The sequence below is a fragment of the Strix uralensis genome, chromosome Z, assembly GCF_047716275.1.
Source record: "Strix uralensis isolate ZFMK-TIS-50842 chromosome Z, bStrUra1, whole genome shotgun sequence".
Taxonomy (NCBI): domain Eukaryota; kingdom Metazoa; phylum Chordata; class Aves; order Strigiformes; family Strigidae; genus Strix; species Strix uralensis.
Window position 1 is genome coordinate 65,664,854 of NC_134012.1, and position 15,442 is coordinate 65,680,295.

General features: G+C 40.3%; 1 protein-coding gene across 6 annotated transcripts in view; it reads right to left on the reverse strand.

The window, feature by feature from the left end:
• Positions 1 to 15,169, reverse strand: part of PIGG (phosphatidylinositol glycan anchor biosynthesis class G (EMM blood group)) — a 98,640-nt gene extending 83,471 nt beyond the window's left edge. For 5 of the 6 annotated variants that reach the window (XR_012627018.1, XM_074855539.1, XM_074855536.1 and 2 more), the window contains exons 1-6: positions 14,897 to 15,169; positions 11,143 to 11,348; positions 9,775 to 9,984; positions 8,060 to 8,248; positions 6,454 to 6,592; positions 3,783 to 3,995 (exon numbers count right to left, since the gene is read on the reverse strand). Coding sequence is in view for 5 of the 6 variants with exons in the window: in XM_074855539.1 (XP_074711640.1) it covers positions 3,783 to 3,995; positions 6,454 to 6,592; positions 8,060 to 8,248; positions 9,775 to 9,984; positions 11,143 to 11,348; positions 14,897 to 15,056 (1,117 nt within the window). In the remaining variant the exon portion in view is untranslated. Of the gene's footprint in view, positions 1 to 3,782; positions 3,996 to 6,453; positions 6,593 to 8,059; positions 8,249 to 9,774; positions 9,985 to 11,142; positions 11,349 to 14,348; positions 14,655 to 14,896 lie in introns of those variants that run through there. The other variant, XM_074855537.1, reaches the window with a different exon arrangement.
• Positions 15,170 to 15,442: the final 273 nt, after the last annotated feature.

Below are 15,442 nucleotides of genomic sequence, written 5' to 3' on the forward strand. Positions count from 1 at the left end.
AGCTCCAGCCATAGGTGTTTCTCTTAGTATTCAACAGAAATGTTATGATCCACCAGTTGTTACTAACCAAGAATCTGCATTGGAAAGCTTGAACCTGCAGCAGCAAATGTGAGATGTTTAATTGGGTTATCTTCTGGGGTTTCTTTCCCTCAAAAAACCTGTCAGCACACCTTGTCTGTGGAATTCCAAAATGGTATGGTCCAAGACTTGTCAGCACAATTCTGATGAATGTCTAGATGGTCCACAAATAAAAACCAAAGACTCAGAGCAGGGTGAGCTAGAGCAGATTGCTCAGAACTGTGTCCAGTCAGCTCTTGAATGTCTCCAGGTATGGACACTCCATAACCTCTCTGGGCAACTCATTCCAGTTTGACAATCCTTACATAAAAAGAGTTTTCCTTCATTTAAACAAAATTTCTTGTGTATCAATTTATGCCCACTGCCTCGTCTATTCACTGGGCACCACCAAGTAAAGGTTGGTTCAATCTTCTTTATTCCCTCCCATCACATATTACCTACACTGGTAAGATCCCTGTCAAATCTTCTCCTGTCCAAGCTAAACAGTACTAACACCCTCAGCCTCTCCTTGTATGACAAATATTCCAATCCCTTCATCACCTTCATGGCCATTCACTGTACTCACTACATTATATCCATCCCTTTCTTGTACTGGGGAGCCCAGAACTGGACACAGGAGTCCAGATGTGGTCTCACCATAGCTGAGGAAAAAGGAAGGATTGATCTGCTGCTGACTGTCCTCCTAATGCAGCCTTGGATGCTGTTTGCCTTTCTTCTGCAAGGGTGTATGGCTGGCTGATGTTTAACGTGGTGTTCCCAAGGATCCCTTGTCCTTCTCCACCAAGTGATGCATGGGATTACTTCTTCCCAGGTATAGGATTCAGCATTTCCCTTTGCTGAATCTTAAGAAGTTCCTGTCAGCCCATTTCTCCAGCCTGTCAAGGTGCCTCTGAATGGCAGCACACCCACCTACTGTATCAACCACTCCTCTAAGTTTTGTATTGTCCGCAGACTTACTGAGGGGGCACACTGTCCCATCACCCAGGTCATTAATGAAGATGGCCTGTGTCAACAGGGATTGATCACAAAGTCCGGGTGGACTTTGTGCTGCTGATCACAACCCCGTGAGACCAGCAGCTGAGCCACTTTTCAGCCTACCTCACTGTCCAGTTATCTAGCCTGAACTGCAACAGGCTAATTGAAGCAGCATATGAGCACCATGGATGGTGAACATGGGGCTTCCTCAAGTTGTCTGAAGACCTATTAATTCTTGTCAATCAGACTGTCTGTAGCAGACACCCATAACAACATTGCCCATGTTGGCCTGTCGACTAACCCTGACCCAGAAGTTCTCAACTGTTTCATTATCCACCCCTGGTGCAGAGCTCCATGTGCTGCCACTGCTCTCTCACACAAAGGGCAACTCTCCCTCCTCACCTTCCCAATTTACAATCATAGAATCATAGAATGGTTTGGGTTGGAAGGGAAGGCACCTTTAAAGATCATCTAGTCCAGCCCCACCACCATGGGCAAGGACATCTTTCACTAGATTACCACTAGTTACTGGTTTCCACTTGGACATTGAGCCATTGACTATAACTTTTTGGACGTGGCCATCCAGCCAATTTCTTATTCGTCTAAGAGCCCATTTGTCAAACCCATCTCTCTCTAACACAGCAGCAAAAATGTTGGGGGAGGCCATATCAAAGGCCTTACAGAAGTCTAGCTAGATGACATCCGTAGCTTTTCTCTTGTCCACTGATGCAGTTACTCCATCGTAGAAGGCCACCAGATTAGTCAGGCACAATTTGCTCTTGGTGAAGCAATGCTGGCCACCTCTAGTCACCTCCCTGTTTTCCGTGTGTTGTGACATGTCTTCCACAAGGATCTGTTCCATGACCTTATCTGGCAGAGAGGTGAGGCTGACTGGTCAGTAGTTCCCAGGGTGTTTCTTTTCACCCTTTTTAAAAACAGGCGTCCTTCTTGAAAATGAATCTGATTACTGAACATTATGACTTCTTTGCAAGATAATCCCTTTCCTATAGGAATCACAACAGATATGCATACATGTGTATGTGCCTGTAGTGGGACAGGTGGGATGGCAATAATCTTCACTTAGAAGCCATCCAAAATAAAGGGCCATTCATGCACACTTTTAAACTACGTGCAGCATTAGTCACTGAATTAGTGACATTTTCTGGCCCTAGAAATATTAAAGAAGTATCCACATCAATCAATCAACACTAAACAAACAGCCTATCTCTTTTCCTTGCCAATCTTAAGTATTCTGACCAAAGTGTTAAGCTACAGCCCTGAACATCTAGGACTCTCTAAGAAAAACAAGACCCTCTAAGAAGTTTACAGCAACAGGGAGAATTCACCTCAACACTCTGCAAAGAAAGCTACCATGACTTGGATCCAGTTCCATGTTACTGAGACTCTCTATTAGCAAAAGGAGAGAAGCTCATCACAGATGCTTTGCCCCCCAACCCCTTTCCAGTAGGGTAGCATCTCTAACAGCAGTTTGCAGTCACAAGCAAGTAGCATAAAAATTTCTCACATTACCACTCTCAACAATTTTGATTTAATTTCTCAGACGAAAGCTCCAAATTGAAATTAAGCTGTTACCGGATGAAAATATAATCAAAGTGAACATATAAACCAGAAGCTGGTAGAAACTTCAGTCTGTTTCACCAGTGCTTGCAGAAATACTGTCAGATGGAGCTTTCTGTTGAAATTTTCAGTAACATTGCCATAACCTGAACTCCAGCAACAAGGCAAGTTTCCTCACTTAATACAAATGGGTTAAGTGAGGAAATCTGTGCAGAAAAAAATATTGGAATAGATGAAGCATAGGTCCCGCTATTGACATGTTGCTACCATAAATGGCATTTATTTTGCTAGACTCCTGGACATGGTTTAGTTATGATTAGAAGCTGTGATGTTGAAAGTTAATTAATTTTTGACCTACAGTGATCATCTTGCTAAACTTTATGTTGTTACCCACTTTAATTATTCATAGCTGTAACACAACTCTGCATCCTCATCCAGTTATTTTAATGATTCAACAGATTATAAATTAAGTGACAAGGACTTCAAGCTTCACAGTCACTTTAAGACAACATCTTCTAATGTCCAAGGTAAAATATTTTCCCTCATCCTCTGACTCAAATTTTTTCACATAATTATCACATTAACTTGCTTACTTATACTGCACTTTGCATCGTGCGTCCTAATGAAAGCTAGGTTTATTTTTTCCACTTGTTTTTTATTCTTTCCTCCAAATACACACACACACATATATATGCACACATATGTGTATTTTTAATAAACAACTTACCCTAAATCATTTCCCAACTTTACTTGAAGCATATTTTTATTTAAACTAGAAAATTCACTCCAATGTGCTGTTCTTCCAAATAGCTCAGAAACAGTGTCATATGTAGGATACCTCACAAATAGCAGATATGAAACCACTGAGATTTAACTACACTGGCAGTTTTACTTTAAGCTTACTCTTCCATCATTATTTCTGCTCTTTTGCCTACTAGAAGTAGTACCGGTCATTAAAAAAACTTCATTCAGAGGCAGTGTGCCAGAGTAGGTTACAATAAAGACTGAACTCAGTATCATTTCTCTGAACACTGCTCTCAACTGAATGGCTGATATGCAGTGCCATGCTATACTTTTGAACCTAAAAGCCTGAACTGTGTTATAAACAGTCTCTTTTTTGTATATATAACTTTCTTTTTTAGATGATTTACCTTTTTCATACGCAGGTGTATTCTCTTGCAGCAGTCTGCTAAGCTGGAACCCATTCAAGTGCACAAAACGTAGTTGTTCTCTCATTGTCTTGCCTCCCAGAACTGGCAATATAAGGTTCCCAACATTGTTTCTTGAAATTGGTAGACCAAGACCTACTGCCAGTGTGCTAGCTATATCAGTTTGTTGCACAAGTTCAGGTTGTGTTAGAGGACCTAGAATCAACAAAAAAAGGAGAAAGAAAAAAAAAAAAAAGAGAGAGGAAAAAAGTATTTCAATAACAGGCCCATTCTGTTTCTCCAGAGACAGCTGGCATCTTGTTAGTTCCAAAATTTTTTCACTGGCATTAGATCAGCTGTTTCAAGTGATCTAGAGAGCCGAGTGATCTTTTTCAGCTGCTGTCCTCTGCTGTTGTAAACTCAGAATTTATTCAATTCTTAGTAAGCATTACTCTTCAGTGCTAGCAACTACTGTAAACACAACATGAATGTTAAACAAGTACAAGTAAGAAAAGAGATGGTCTAGGAGATCACTAATATCAAGTTGCATCCTACATCTTAAGACAGTTTGATAACTTCTACATTAGAAAGAATATAAAGCACTACTGTAGACTAATGCATGAACAAAGAATGAGAATCTAAAATAATGCTGACAGCATTCTAGGAGCTTCTTGATATAATGACAACAGCTCAAGATTTCATTAATAACCGGTTGCTAGGCAAGCAGCATTAGAGGTCAGGTAAAGAATGCTGAGGACCAAATCCATGGCTCCATGAAAGCAAACACAGTGATTTTTAAAGGGTTCTGTGCAGGAGTCCATTACCTTACTGCAGTTATCAGGATTAGCCTTCAGTCCCACAGATATCTACCTGCATCAATGATTTCACTACAAAAGTGCCCTTTTGTTTAAAATTGTCTTGCTAATTGTTTCTTTGTGTGCTTTACTAGTTACATAACAGTGTTCTTCTATTATGCTTTTACCTTGTTCTCTTTGTAACTCCAGGCATTGAGTGGGTTTTGACTGACATAACAGTACAGAAAGAATTCTATACACAGTCTTTATTACTATCAAGGATCCCTTTAAGTGCACTAGAACTTCTCTCATTTCTCATCTAGCTCTGATTAATGCTGTACAGAATGCCATCTGTAATCCCTAAACCCTCTTTGCATGAGTGCCTGTATGTCAGCAGTTTTCAGATTTCACCTTTAAAACCAAGTTCTTAACTGGTTAAAAAAAAGCCAAACTACCAAACGCGTTTAGCCAGTCATGGGTGACACATATCTGTAGAAGGCTACACAAGTAATATTCTGACAGCACACTGAATGCAAAAGCCCACAGGACTACTATTTTGAGGTCCACCAAATTAACCACAGTACATTTTGTTTACAGTAGGATCATAAGGAGCAGTCACTAGAATTCTGATTACTGTAGCAATGAGAAGCAAGCTGCTGGATATTTACATGGGCATCATTAGAAATCACAAACTTGATCCCAAAAGACAGGTGAATAGATATATTTCACTGTATTGTAAAAACTGCACATCCAGTTTAAACCTAACAGAATCTAATCCCAATGATTGCATTTACAGAATCTACACTCATATGGCCTGACTGTCAACATATACCAGTGAAATTTATAAAGCAAAAACTTACCTGAGAGCTTTGGTCAGCTCTTGACTTTGTTCTGGTTTTATATCTCAAAAGAGTTCAATGACTCCTCAAGCAATGCTTTCTATTGCAGCTGGATAATAGCTTTATAAATGACAGACAGATAAATATACTTCCACTGTGCTGCAGGAACCTTCAGCAAGGTAAACAAGGCAAGGTTCTGCAAACAGGCTTTAAAAGCAAGGAAATCAGATGGAAACGAGCAAGAGGCAGAATGAAAGGCAGAGGGAAGTATTATTACGAAAAAATATTCACCCCTGGTATCACTACCTTTCATCAATTCACTCAGTCAAATAGTTTATTAAGCAAGACTCTACAAATTAGACTGAAGATTCTCTACCACACCTTTCCCTTCTTGCCTCTTACCTTAACCTACATTATACAAGTAGAAAATGAGTTTCAGAAGCAGATAAACTCACACCAATGATTTAAAATTAACTGCCTGGCCAATACAGTAAATACACTCATACTCCATATTCTTTCCTTAATGCTTAGAAATCAATAGTCACATTTTCACAGCTGTCATCTCTCCACCTTTCACAAGAGCAATTCTTCCTCTTTCCTGTTACTCTCAGCATGAGAAATTGTCATTCATTCCTCTATCCTGGGTGTCTGAGAGAGGAGAATGGAGGTCAGGGAAATATTCTGGCCAAGAAAGACAAAACTCACTTCAAATAGGATTTCACTTCTAATCCTACCCATTTACCAGTATTCCAGGATTCTGACAACAGATCTCATCAGCTCTCAACACTCAGGAAGGACAGTGCTGCACAAGGTTATCATCTGAGAAATACCCATTCTCTCAGTGGTTACAAAACTTAAGTCATGGTTTCACCACAACACAGATGCAAACTCCGGCTAAAGCCAGAGTTTTAGTCACACAAAATGGGCCTTGCCAGATACCTGTGGAACAAACCAAAGTACTTTTCAGGAAGAATTCTAGAGCTAATACAAATTAGAGATGGCAACGTGTTCTAAAAAAGCTCAAGTTTATTTGATCCTTACCACTTCTCTTTTCAAAAGCAGAGCTGATAAACAGCAGTGGTGTGTACACTTCTCCTTCTGAAGAACCACCATGACTGCCTGTTTCAGACATCCCATGATCCCCACAAACAACTAGCAAATTCGGCAGAGAAGCTTCTTCCTGCAAGTCAGAGAAATAAATTTAAGTTACTGTACAAACAAGCTGCGTACATATAATGCTTTGCTATCTTTATCATTTTAACACATAATATTTGTCAAATTCCATTTTTTAAATTCACTTACAACACCTGGGGCAGATTATAAGACAAGGTGTTATGTAGTAATATCTATTTTTAACAGTTAAAGCATGCATACATATCTAACATACTTGTCAGTATGTTACAAAAACCACAAAAAAGCTTTAAAAAAACTCCTTATTTACAGAGTCAAAAGTAAATGACTAAAGGATTAAATAAAGGTCATCATACTGTGGGAAGAAAATCAGGAGTCCAGGAGTACTAACAGAGAAGTATTCCCCACCTCTATTTCTTCAGCTTCATTAAGTTTTTAATATAATATAAATGCTAAATTATTGATATTGTAAATATTAATGTAATAGAAATATAATATAAAAAAATCCTATTTCTAATAGTCTCTAGTCTCTCAAGTGCTTTTGGGGTAGAAATCTGACATGACTGATGTCAAATTATGTTTATTTTTCTGAAGAGAAACAGAAGCATAAATGAGGCCTGTCCCAACAATTCTGAGCTAACAAATCAAAGATGGCAGAAAATAAACGTGTTATTCTATAACAAAGCAACTTTTTGTCATATCTAGTTATTACCAGTACCTGTTGTATCCAAAAGTAAAGTGCTTTTATTACTTCTGTATTCTAGGACTGAGATAAAGGCTTGCATATAGTTGGCAAAAGCAAAACATACCAAACAAATCCAGCAAAACCACTGCAACGTTCTGAGATTATAATTTCCACAAGCAGAATTTAACCTCTCTTTTCATACAATAGCATTCATTTGTCTAAAATATTATTGAAATTTTATGAACAGTTATTCTGAATTGCAGTTGCCAAAAACAAACCAGAAAGAAGCTTCAGGTCACTTGGAATTAGGACTTGGTATTTCACCATCCAGACTATTCAGATAAGTGACATCCTACATTTCCAAATCTAAAACCAGATTCAGACTTGGTAATTTATGTGCTACATTTACCATAAGACAAATGCTATTTACAACCACCATTTCCATTTGAATCTTTTCAGTATCTAAGAATTAGGTATGCCTTCACAACTGTAGAAATCAGAGCTATTAGCTATACATGCCCATTATTCCTTCTGCTGAATTTCATTACTAGAAAGCACCACCCACCATTTTAATTCATGACTGGTAAGAGAATTTTCGCATGCATTCCTCTCCTCTTCCTGCACACCAAGGGGAGTTATTTCCCACAGGTCAGCCAGTAAATCCTTAAAAATATTACACTACACTATTAACTGGGGAATGGCCAGGGAAGGAAAAGAACAGAATACCCGCTTTGGTCTAGGAATAAACAAGCTACCACCCACAAACAAGCAAGAACTTTAAAAGTTAGTCCACAACTAACAAGACATTGGTCCAAGAAGGAGCTATATTACCTTTGAAAGAAGAGAAATATGAATCTTCTTCAGGATGTTATCCATTTCATGAAGTTTTGGTCCCACTAATGGGCTGTTTGGCCCTGTCATATGTCCAATGTGGTCCAATCCCAGGTAATGCAGTATTAGGAGATCCCAGTCTTCTCTCTTTAACACTCTATCCAAATGCCTGGTAACATTATCATCAACCTCAGAAATAAAAGGAAAGCAATTAAAAGGTAGAAATAATTTTCCTCTTGTAAAAAGCATGGAAAAATTAGATCACACTACCCATGAAAATTCTGTAGAAGCCAATGAGAATTACAGTCTCTCACAGTGTTAACAAGAAAAAAAAGATCAGATTGATTAGTTCAATGGCAGACAGTCAAAAAATCTGTCTTACAAAACAGATTTTTCACCCCATTTCACTCTTTTCTGGTTATGAGGCATCAGATTACATACAAACAGAGAAAATGGGTTGCCATGCTTCCACAGATATGTTTAAAAACTTTTCAGTCTTCAATCTTTTCAGAAAAGAAATTTTCAGTCACTTTCATCCTTCACACTCCTGATTTATCACTTCACAACAAGTAGGTACAGGGAAAAGTCCCTCTTTGGCGCTTGGAAGTGCAATGGAAGAAATTCACTCCTGGTCTTTCAACTCAATTCTTGCCACCGTGCAAACACAAGAAGACTGTACTGGCTGTGAGACAAAGAACTGATGACATAGCAAAGAAGAAAAATTATTTGGAAAGTTCTATTTGGGGCCTAGCTCACATGTTCTCCTGCTTAGGTTGACAACCTCTGTTTAGTTGCATATATATCTCTCCCTGGATATTAAAAATCTTCACAAAATTTTCCATGCAACACTGCTTTGTTGACTCTGGATATAACTAACTAAAAAACTGTAAAAAGCTTTCTGTTCAATGGACTATATTCAGAAAGCATAGCGACTGCATAAAGAGCATGAGAGCCATATAATCACAGACCCAGCAGCATGTTTGCATTTTTCCACTCCATGTTGAAGATTCAGTAAGTCTTATTAGAGTAACCAATTAAAAGTGTCTTCCAATTCACGTTAGACCTATCTGACTGCCTTAAACATCATAATTCTTACATCAGTAGCAATAGGTCAGTGGCCTGAGGTTTTACAAATCATAAAGGTTCAAAATATGAACTAAAATTGCCAAACCATTTACTCTTTTAGAGTGCCCAGAATAAGATTTTTCACAATTTGTTTCATTTACCTTCTACGCTTCCTTTTTGATAACATACTGAAACACTACTCATATTGCAACTACAAAAGTGATACAATACTACAGAAAGTATGCCTTTAAGAGACCAAGATTATTTATTAGCGGGCCTTTTCTAGATGGCACATACAAATATAAATGTGATATCAAACTGGAAACATGAATGGTGGAATTTTTCAACAAAGCAAGTGGTCTACTTCCTACCACAGCAAGTTTTGTGACATTAATTTATGTTTAGGAAAGTTATACAGTAACGCACTGTTTGTTACTGTATCATCCAAACACTTTCCACAGCATATGCATGATGGACTGAAATGCTTAACTCCACACAGCCAATACTGAAAATACAAATAAATCAAATTTCTATTTAATTGACAGGTTCATACTTCAGAACAAGGACAGTTTTATTCATTGATTCTTAGAAGTTACCACTATGTATTTGTACTAATATAATTTAACTTGCAATTATGAAAAGCTTCTCACCTCTGTAAAGTCTGACACAAAAAAGGATGTTGTTCCATCATATTCCATGAAATGTTGTGGAAACAATTTAACCCAAGTATCATCACCATAAAAGATTATTCTTTTCCCCGCTGTTTTTGCCTGCCATATCAGATTGTCATCCAAAAGAGCTGGAGAATTGAGGTTCACAATAACATCAATGAAACCAGGTATGCTACCCGTCATCAAAGCCTACATAAAACAAGAAAAGAGATATACTAACAGAAACCAAAGAGTTTCCAGTTCTCAGAAGACAGTATTAGTGTAAGAGGAAGCAATGAAGACAGTATTAGTGTAAGAACCAGCAATAAAGGCAGAGAAATTACATTTTCAATAAAGAAACATAATAAAGTAAAAGAACATGAGCTGCCATGTCACATCACCTCACCTGCTGCAACACAGTGCTGGCTGATGTCAGAGATAATAACTGCTTTACAGAAAGGTGAAAATAATATTTTCTTAATTAGTGGACAGCAAAACAACTTGTATGCCAGTTAAAATTTGCTTCATTTACTGGTCATTAAATCACCAAAAAGACAGTTTAGAAGGCCTAAGTAAACTGACTTAACACAACAAAACAATGGTAGCACGTTCAAAACAGTCACTAAGAATCTGCTGGAAAATTCAATGAAGTCCACCTATCAAGAGTTACCAGATTCTCTCTTACTGGCCTGCTAGCTGACCTACCAAAGCTCACTACCTCAACTTCTTCAATGCAAGAAATGTCACTCAGATGCATCACTGAGAAGCCTGGATGATCAAGTATTTTGATGACACAACCACAATCCATCTTATAGTTACCTGGAACTTGACACAATTTTCTTTTTAAGCTCTGCAAAAACATCCCTACGACAAAACAAATTTACACTAAACTGGACTTCCTATCAGAAGTTACAAGAACACAGAGAATGTTCTTGGATAGAAGACAGCTGGAAACTTTGACAACTGAGAAGATACTGCCTTCCCATGGTTACAAACAAAAAGATTATGTCCATTATTTAAGCCTGCACTAGGGTCTTAACTGCCCATAACTGATTCTCACAGACCTACCCACCACAGAGATACCAAATAAAGGAACAAAACAAGACAAAGTGACTTAAGTGGAAGCTGCCACCTCTTACATCTCTACTTCACTTCGATCACTGACCTTGACCTTTCCTGCAGAAAGCACCTCCGGGCCGTGGTAAATCAGGACTTGATCACATGCACTACTACAGCAAAGCAAGTTTCAGCCAAAAATTGCAGTAACACAACAAACCTGCCCTTTACTCCAACTCTGAACATATGTAACAACTCAGCCTTCAAAACTTTCTCAAAGGAAACAACACTAAGTTGAAAAAAACCACTTACCTTAATTCGAGGCATAGTCACAGTGGGTGGCTTCGCTTCCGCAATGAAACTATAGGATGTCCCTTTTTCAACAAGCTGTGTAGTATATGGCATGAACTGTTTACCTTTGGATCCAAACACAAAGTCATCTCTCAAAGCATCTATCAGCACAATGACAACTTTTTTGAAAAGTGGTGGTGGAATTTTGGTCCAGTTAGAAACCATTCCTAAACAAGAAAAAAAGGGTATATAAAAGTCATGAACAAATTTTAACAATGGCTAGACAGAAGTTAAAGGACAACTTTACCACAGAAATAAGCGCTTCCAACTTCTTTATTAACTTTACATTCAGACATGAGAAGTTGCAAACAATAGTATACATGAGAAGTAGTCAGAGTAAGCTGTGTTTTCAGACCATCCAGCACAGGAATGTCACAACAGCAACAACAAAAAATCCAATACAGTGTCTAGGAAGGAAAACAAAATGTGAATGGTATGCACGATGTGAAATTGGGAGAATGAAGGAAAAGCTACAAAACAGAGAATGTTCAAACGAATAAGAAAGGATAGCTGCTACCTTCTCTCTGGTTAATTTAGTAAAGCTGAACTACGTATATTCAACAGACAACTTTTGTTAGAACAAAGATGCAGCATTCACCTATGCTAATACCCAGTTTTGCACATCAGAACATATCTCAAGTAATGCCTCTCAACGAAATCTCACCGTAAGAGAACAGGAAAATTACAAAGAAATAGGCAGTTTCACTGAAATTTGAAGGGAAAAGATTTGTGCACACTTGCACCCTTCAAGGTGTATGCCAGGATAGTTTGGTGATAGCAGCTGCAGGGCCAAAATCCAATTCTTGAATCCCCTGAACATGCTACGTGGGCGGGCACAGCAAAATATGCTGCAGTGACTCAGGTAGTGGGCAGTGTCATGCCTTCAAGTCCACCTCCTTCTCTTGTATGGGCTTAATGCTGGCTGCAGCAACTCTTCATTTGCCTTAAGCTTGGTCCATACAGTGACGTTTAGCTTTTATAGCAGCAGTTTTTGGCCCAACCTCTACAGATCCCATACCTCTACCAGGAAAAGATACAGAAGGACAAAATGAAAGCAGAATGGATTGTACCCACAAATCTCTACTCAGACAACACTGTGGTGAATCAGCTTCTCAGTACATGCATTAAATAAAGTTAGGGTTTTCACATTCCTTTAGAATAAAATGTGTTTCTGAATAAGTGGTTGACAATTTGGAAAGGTCACAGATAATGTCGTGTCTAACAAGAGAACCTTAAAAAACAACCTCAGAAATTGTATTTTTGGGTATACAGATAAGCATCAATAAATTGACAGTCACAGACTCATTACTGCTAGTGATTTTTCCCAGATAAGGAAACTGGGGAGAGGGGAACAGGAGGAGGAAGAAGGAAATTTCAACAACACAAAATGCTAACTTCCAGCAACCCTGATTAAAATGATAATGTTGTTTTTCCAGGACTTGAATTATCAACTTAGCAGGCATGCTTTGGCTCTCAATGTAAAACAAGAAGGCACAACTGCATGTACTGTACTGTTAGTTAAATCTTTCTCATAATTTACTCCTATCCACTCGCTTAGGGAAACAAAATTTGCTGGACACCAAAAATTTTCAGATCACAAACACATACATGCTACTCACAACTCCTTCCTACTGTGTTATTCATCAGTACGTCAAAGTATTGAGAAGTGCAAAGGAATTAGGAGCTTATTACAAGCCATCTGAAAATACTCATTATAAGATAGTTACAGCAACACATTGTGCAACTCCTTGCATGTGGCATGTTTATTTATCTTGGCTATGGTTATTTAGAAAAGTTACTTTAAATGAAGCTGAACTTCTGTAAGTGGTGAAGAAAACCACAGGTTCTACCAAAAACTTACTACAATGATGTGCTGTAAGGATTCACTACTATACAGTCATCCCACAGGCAAGACAGGATGAATTCAATGGTAGTCAGGGCTTACAAAGTGAAACATTCAGGAAATACAGAAGCACTGAAGAAACACTCTTTTCTGAACAGATCTAAAGTAGGCTGAAAGCCTTCTGTATCATGGTTTAGTAAGCAATCCCCTGTCTTCAGAGCTTATCATCCAGACAAAGAGATCACTCTGCAAGCAAACTGTAACCCAAGAATTACAGAAAGGAAGTATTCTTTCACTGTCACTCCATTTTTGCCTACCTATACCTAGGATTACTAGTGACATGCCTAAATTTAAACTCTTTGTAGAGCCCTGTGGTACACATTTATACTATTCAAATCAAATCAGTCTTCTCAAAATCCAATTGTCTGACACTTCCCTCCCACCCAGTCTCCCTCCATGTTAAGTCTCCTGCTAATAATCACATGGGAAGCAACATTTCACTCACAGCAGCCTATCAAGCATCTCTGACAGTCTTGGCAATCTCCAGCTAAAAAGCAATGTGCCATTTGGCAGCATTCACTCAGATCTGTTATTAGATTAGATTCTTTCAGTGTTCCTGCTTAACTGATAGCAGCACACCACGAGCTAAATTATACAACCTTCTCACTATTTAAGACAGACTGTCCCAACATGCACAATGTCATATACTTTAGAAGAATTAACAATAACAAGCAGCTAAAGACCCAGTTTGGCAGTTACAGTCCTGTTCCACCAAGGTAACCATAAGCAGGCGTCCCAAGCAAGAGCTCTGTATGAGCAAAATACTACTCAATTCAGCTGTCCACTGAACCTGAAGTTTCACCCCACAAGCTCCAAACACCGGTGAAGGACAGTCCCTCAAGTACACATTCCTCTTCTTCACGTTCTTTTAATACAGCTTGTGACTGGACATATAAGACAGCTACATATCAACACATCCTCTACAGACTCTTCATTAAAAAGATGCCTGAAAACTTTGGTTCTGCAGTTTCAGCTAAGGAATAGAGCAGGATCTGTAGAGACCATGATTTCAGAGACATAGTAATGGACAGTAACACTGTGTATCTTGCAATCTGTCTACACTATGAAGGAAACTCGTATTACTACAGTTGTCTTCCTCACTAGTGAAGCGTTAAAGTCTCACTAAAGTGGCATTAAGACACTCACACACCACAGTGAGCATCACAGAACAATGATTATCAAGCACAACACAACCAGTAAGCTAAAAGACCAAGCATGTGAAGCATTACAACTGAAATGGCATTACTTAATGCAAACAACTTACCATTTAAGACTATGGGTATGACGGCTGCATCAGAGAATAAAAAGTGGAATAAAACGACAGAAAAGCACACCCTCCAAAAATGTGACAGCTGATGCTTAAAGCTTTTTGCGACCGTGAGCAGATACTGCTGGCAGAGACCAATAACTACGTGCAAAATTAGTTAAGTTCTAAACTGTTTCGTAAGCAGGTCTGGAAACACGATGGCGCTATAGAAGGCTGTCCTGCAGCACTGAGGGGCCTCACGGCAGAGGGCTCGCACCGGTTGCTCCTGCCTCTGTCATCTCACAACTCAACACACCCAACACAAACCGACGGCAGCAGACGCGATGGTGAGCGGCAGGACACCCAGCCCCGCCGGGGCTTCGACGCCCCATCCCTCACCCGGCCAGGCTCTGGCCGAAGAGACGGGGCCAGCAAGGCCGGGCAGGGGCGGAGCGTTACCGCGGCAACCCCTGCGGTTGCCCTAGTGACCAGAAGCCGCCCGTGATGGGCCGCGGGGCTGGAGGGTTGCCTCGACGACTAGGGGAGGGGCGGGTTGCTCTGGTTACCTGGACCGGGAGGGGCCGGTTCGGCGGGAGGATCCCCGCGGGCCTCTCTGCGAGGCAGGGACCTGACGGGCACCGGGAAGAAGCCGCGGAGGAACAGCGCGACCCCCAGGGCCTCCACCAGAAGGCAGGCGGAGGCAAACACACCCGAGCGCAACCGCATCTTCCGCCAGTAGCGCCGGCCTCCGCAGGGCACCTCTCCTCAAGTTCTCCCGATCGGCACCCGCAGCGGCCCGCCCCCTTCCCTGCCGCCGACCAACCAGCGGCCACCGTACGTACGTGTCCACCGGCTATACTATTGGCTAACGGCCAGCCTCCGCGAAAGGTGTGACCTCAACCCGGAAGTAGACCCCCCGCGCTCGCACCAATGGGAAGGGGTATGGCTGAGCTTCCCAGCAGTCTTCTCTCTGCCTGGTGGGGGCAGTGCTACCCTCGCCCTCCCCCGCTCCCGGAGGCGGAGCTGCTGGAGCCGATGTCGAAAGGCCGTAGCGTTAAGGGATGGCATCAGTAGGCTGCGTTGGGCCAGCGGCTGGCGCGTGTTCCGAGGCC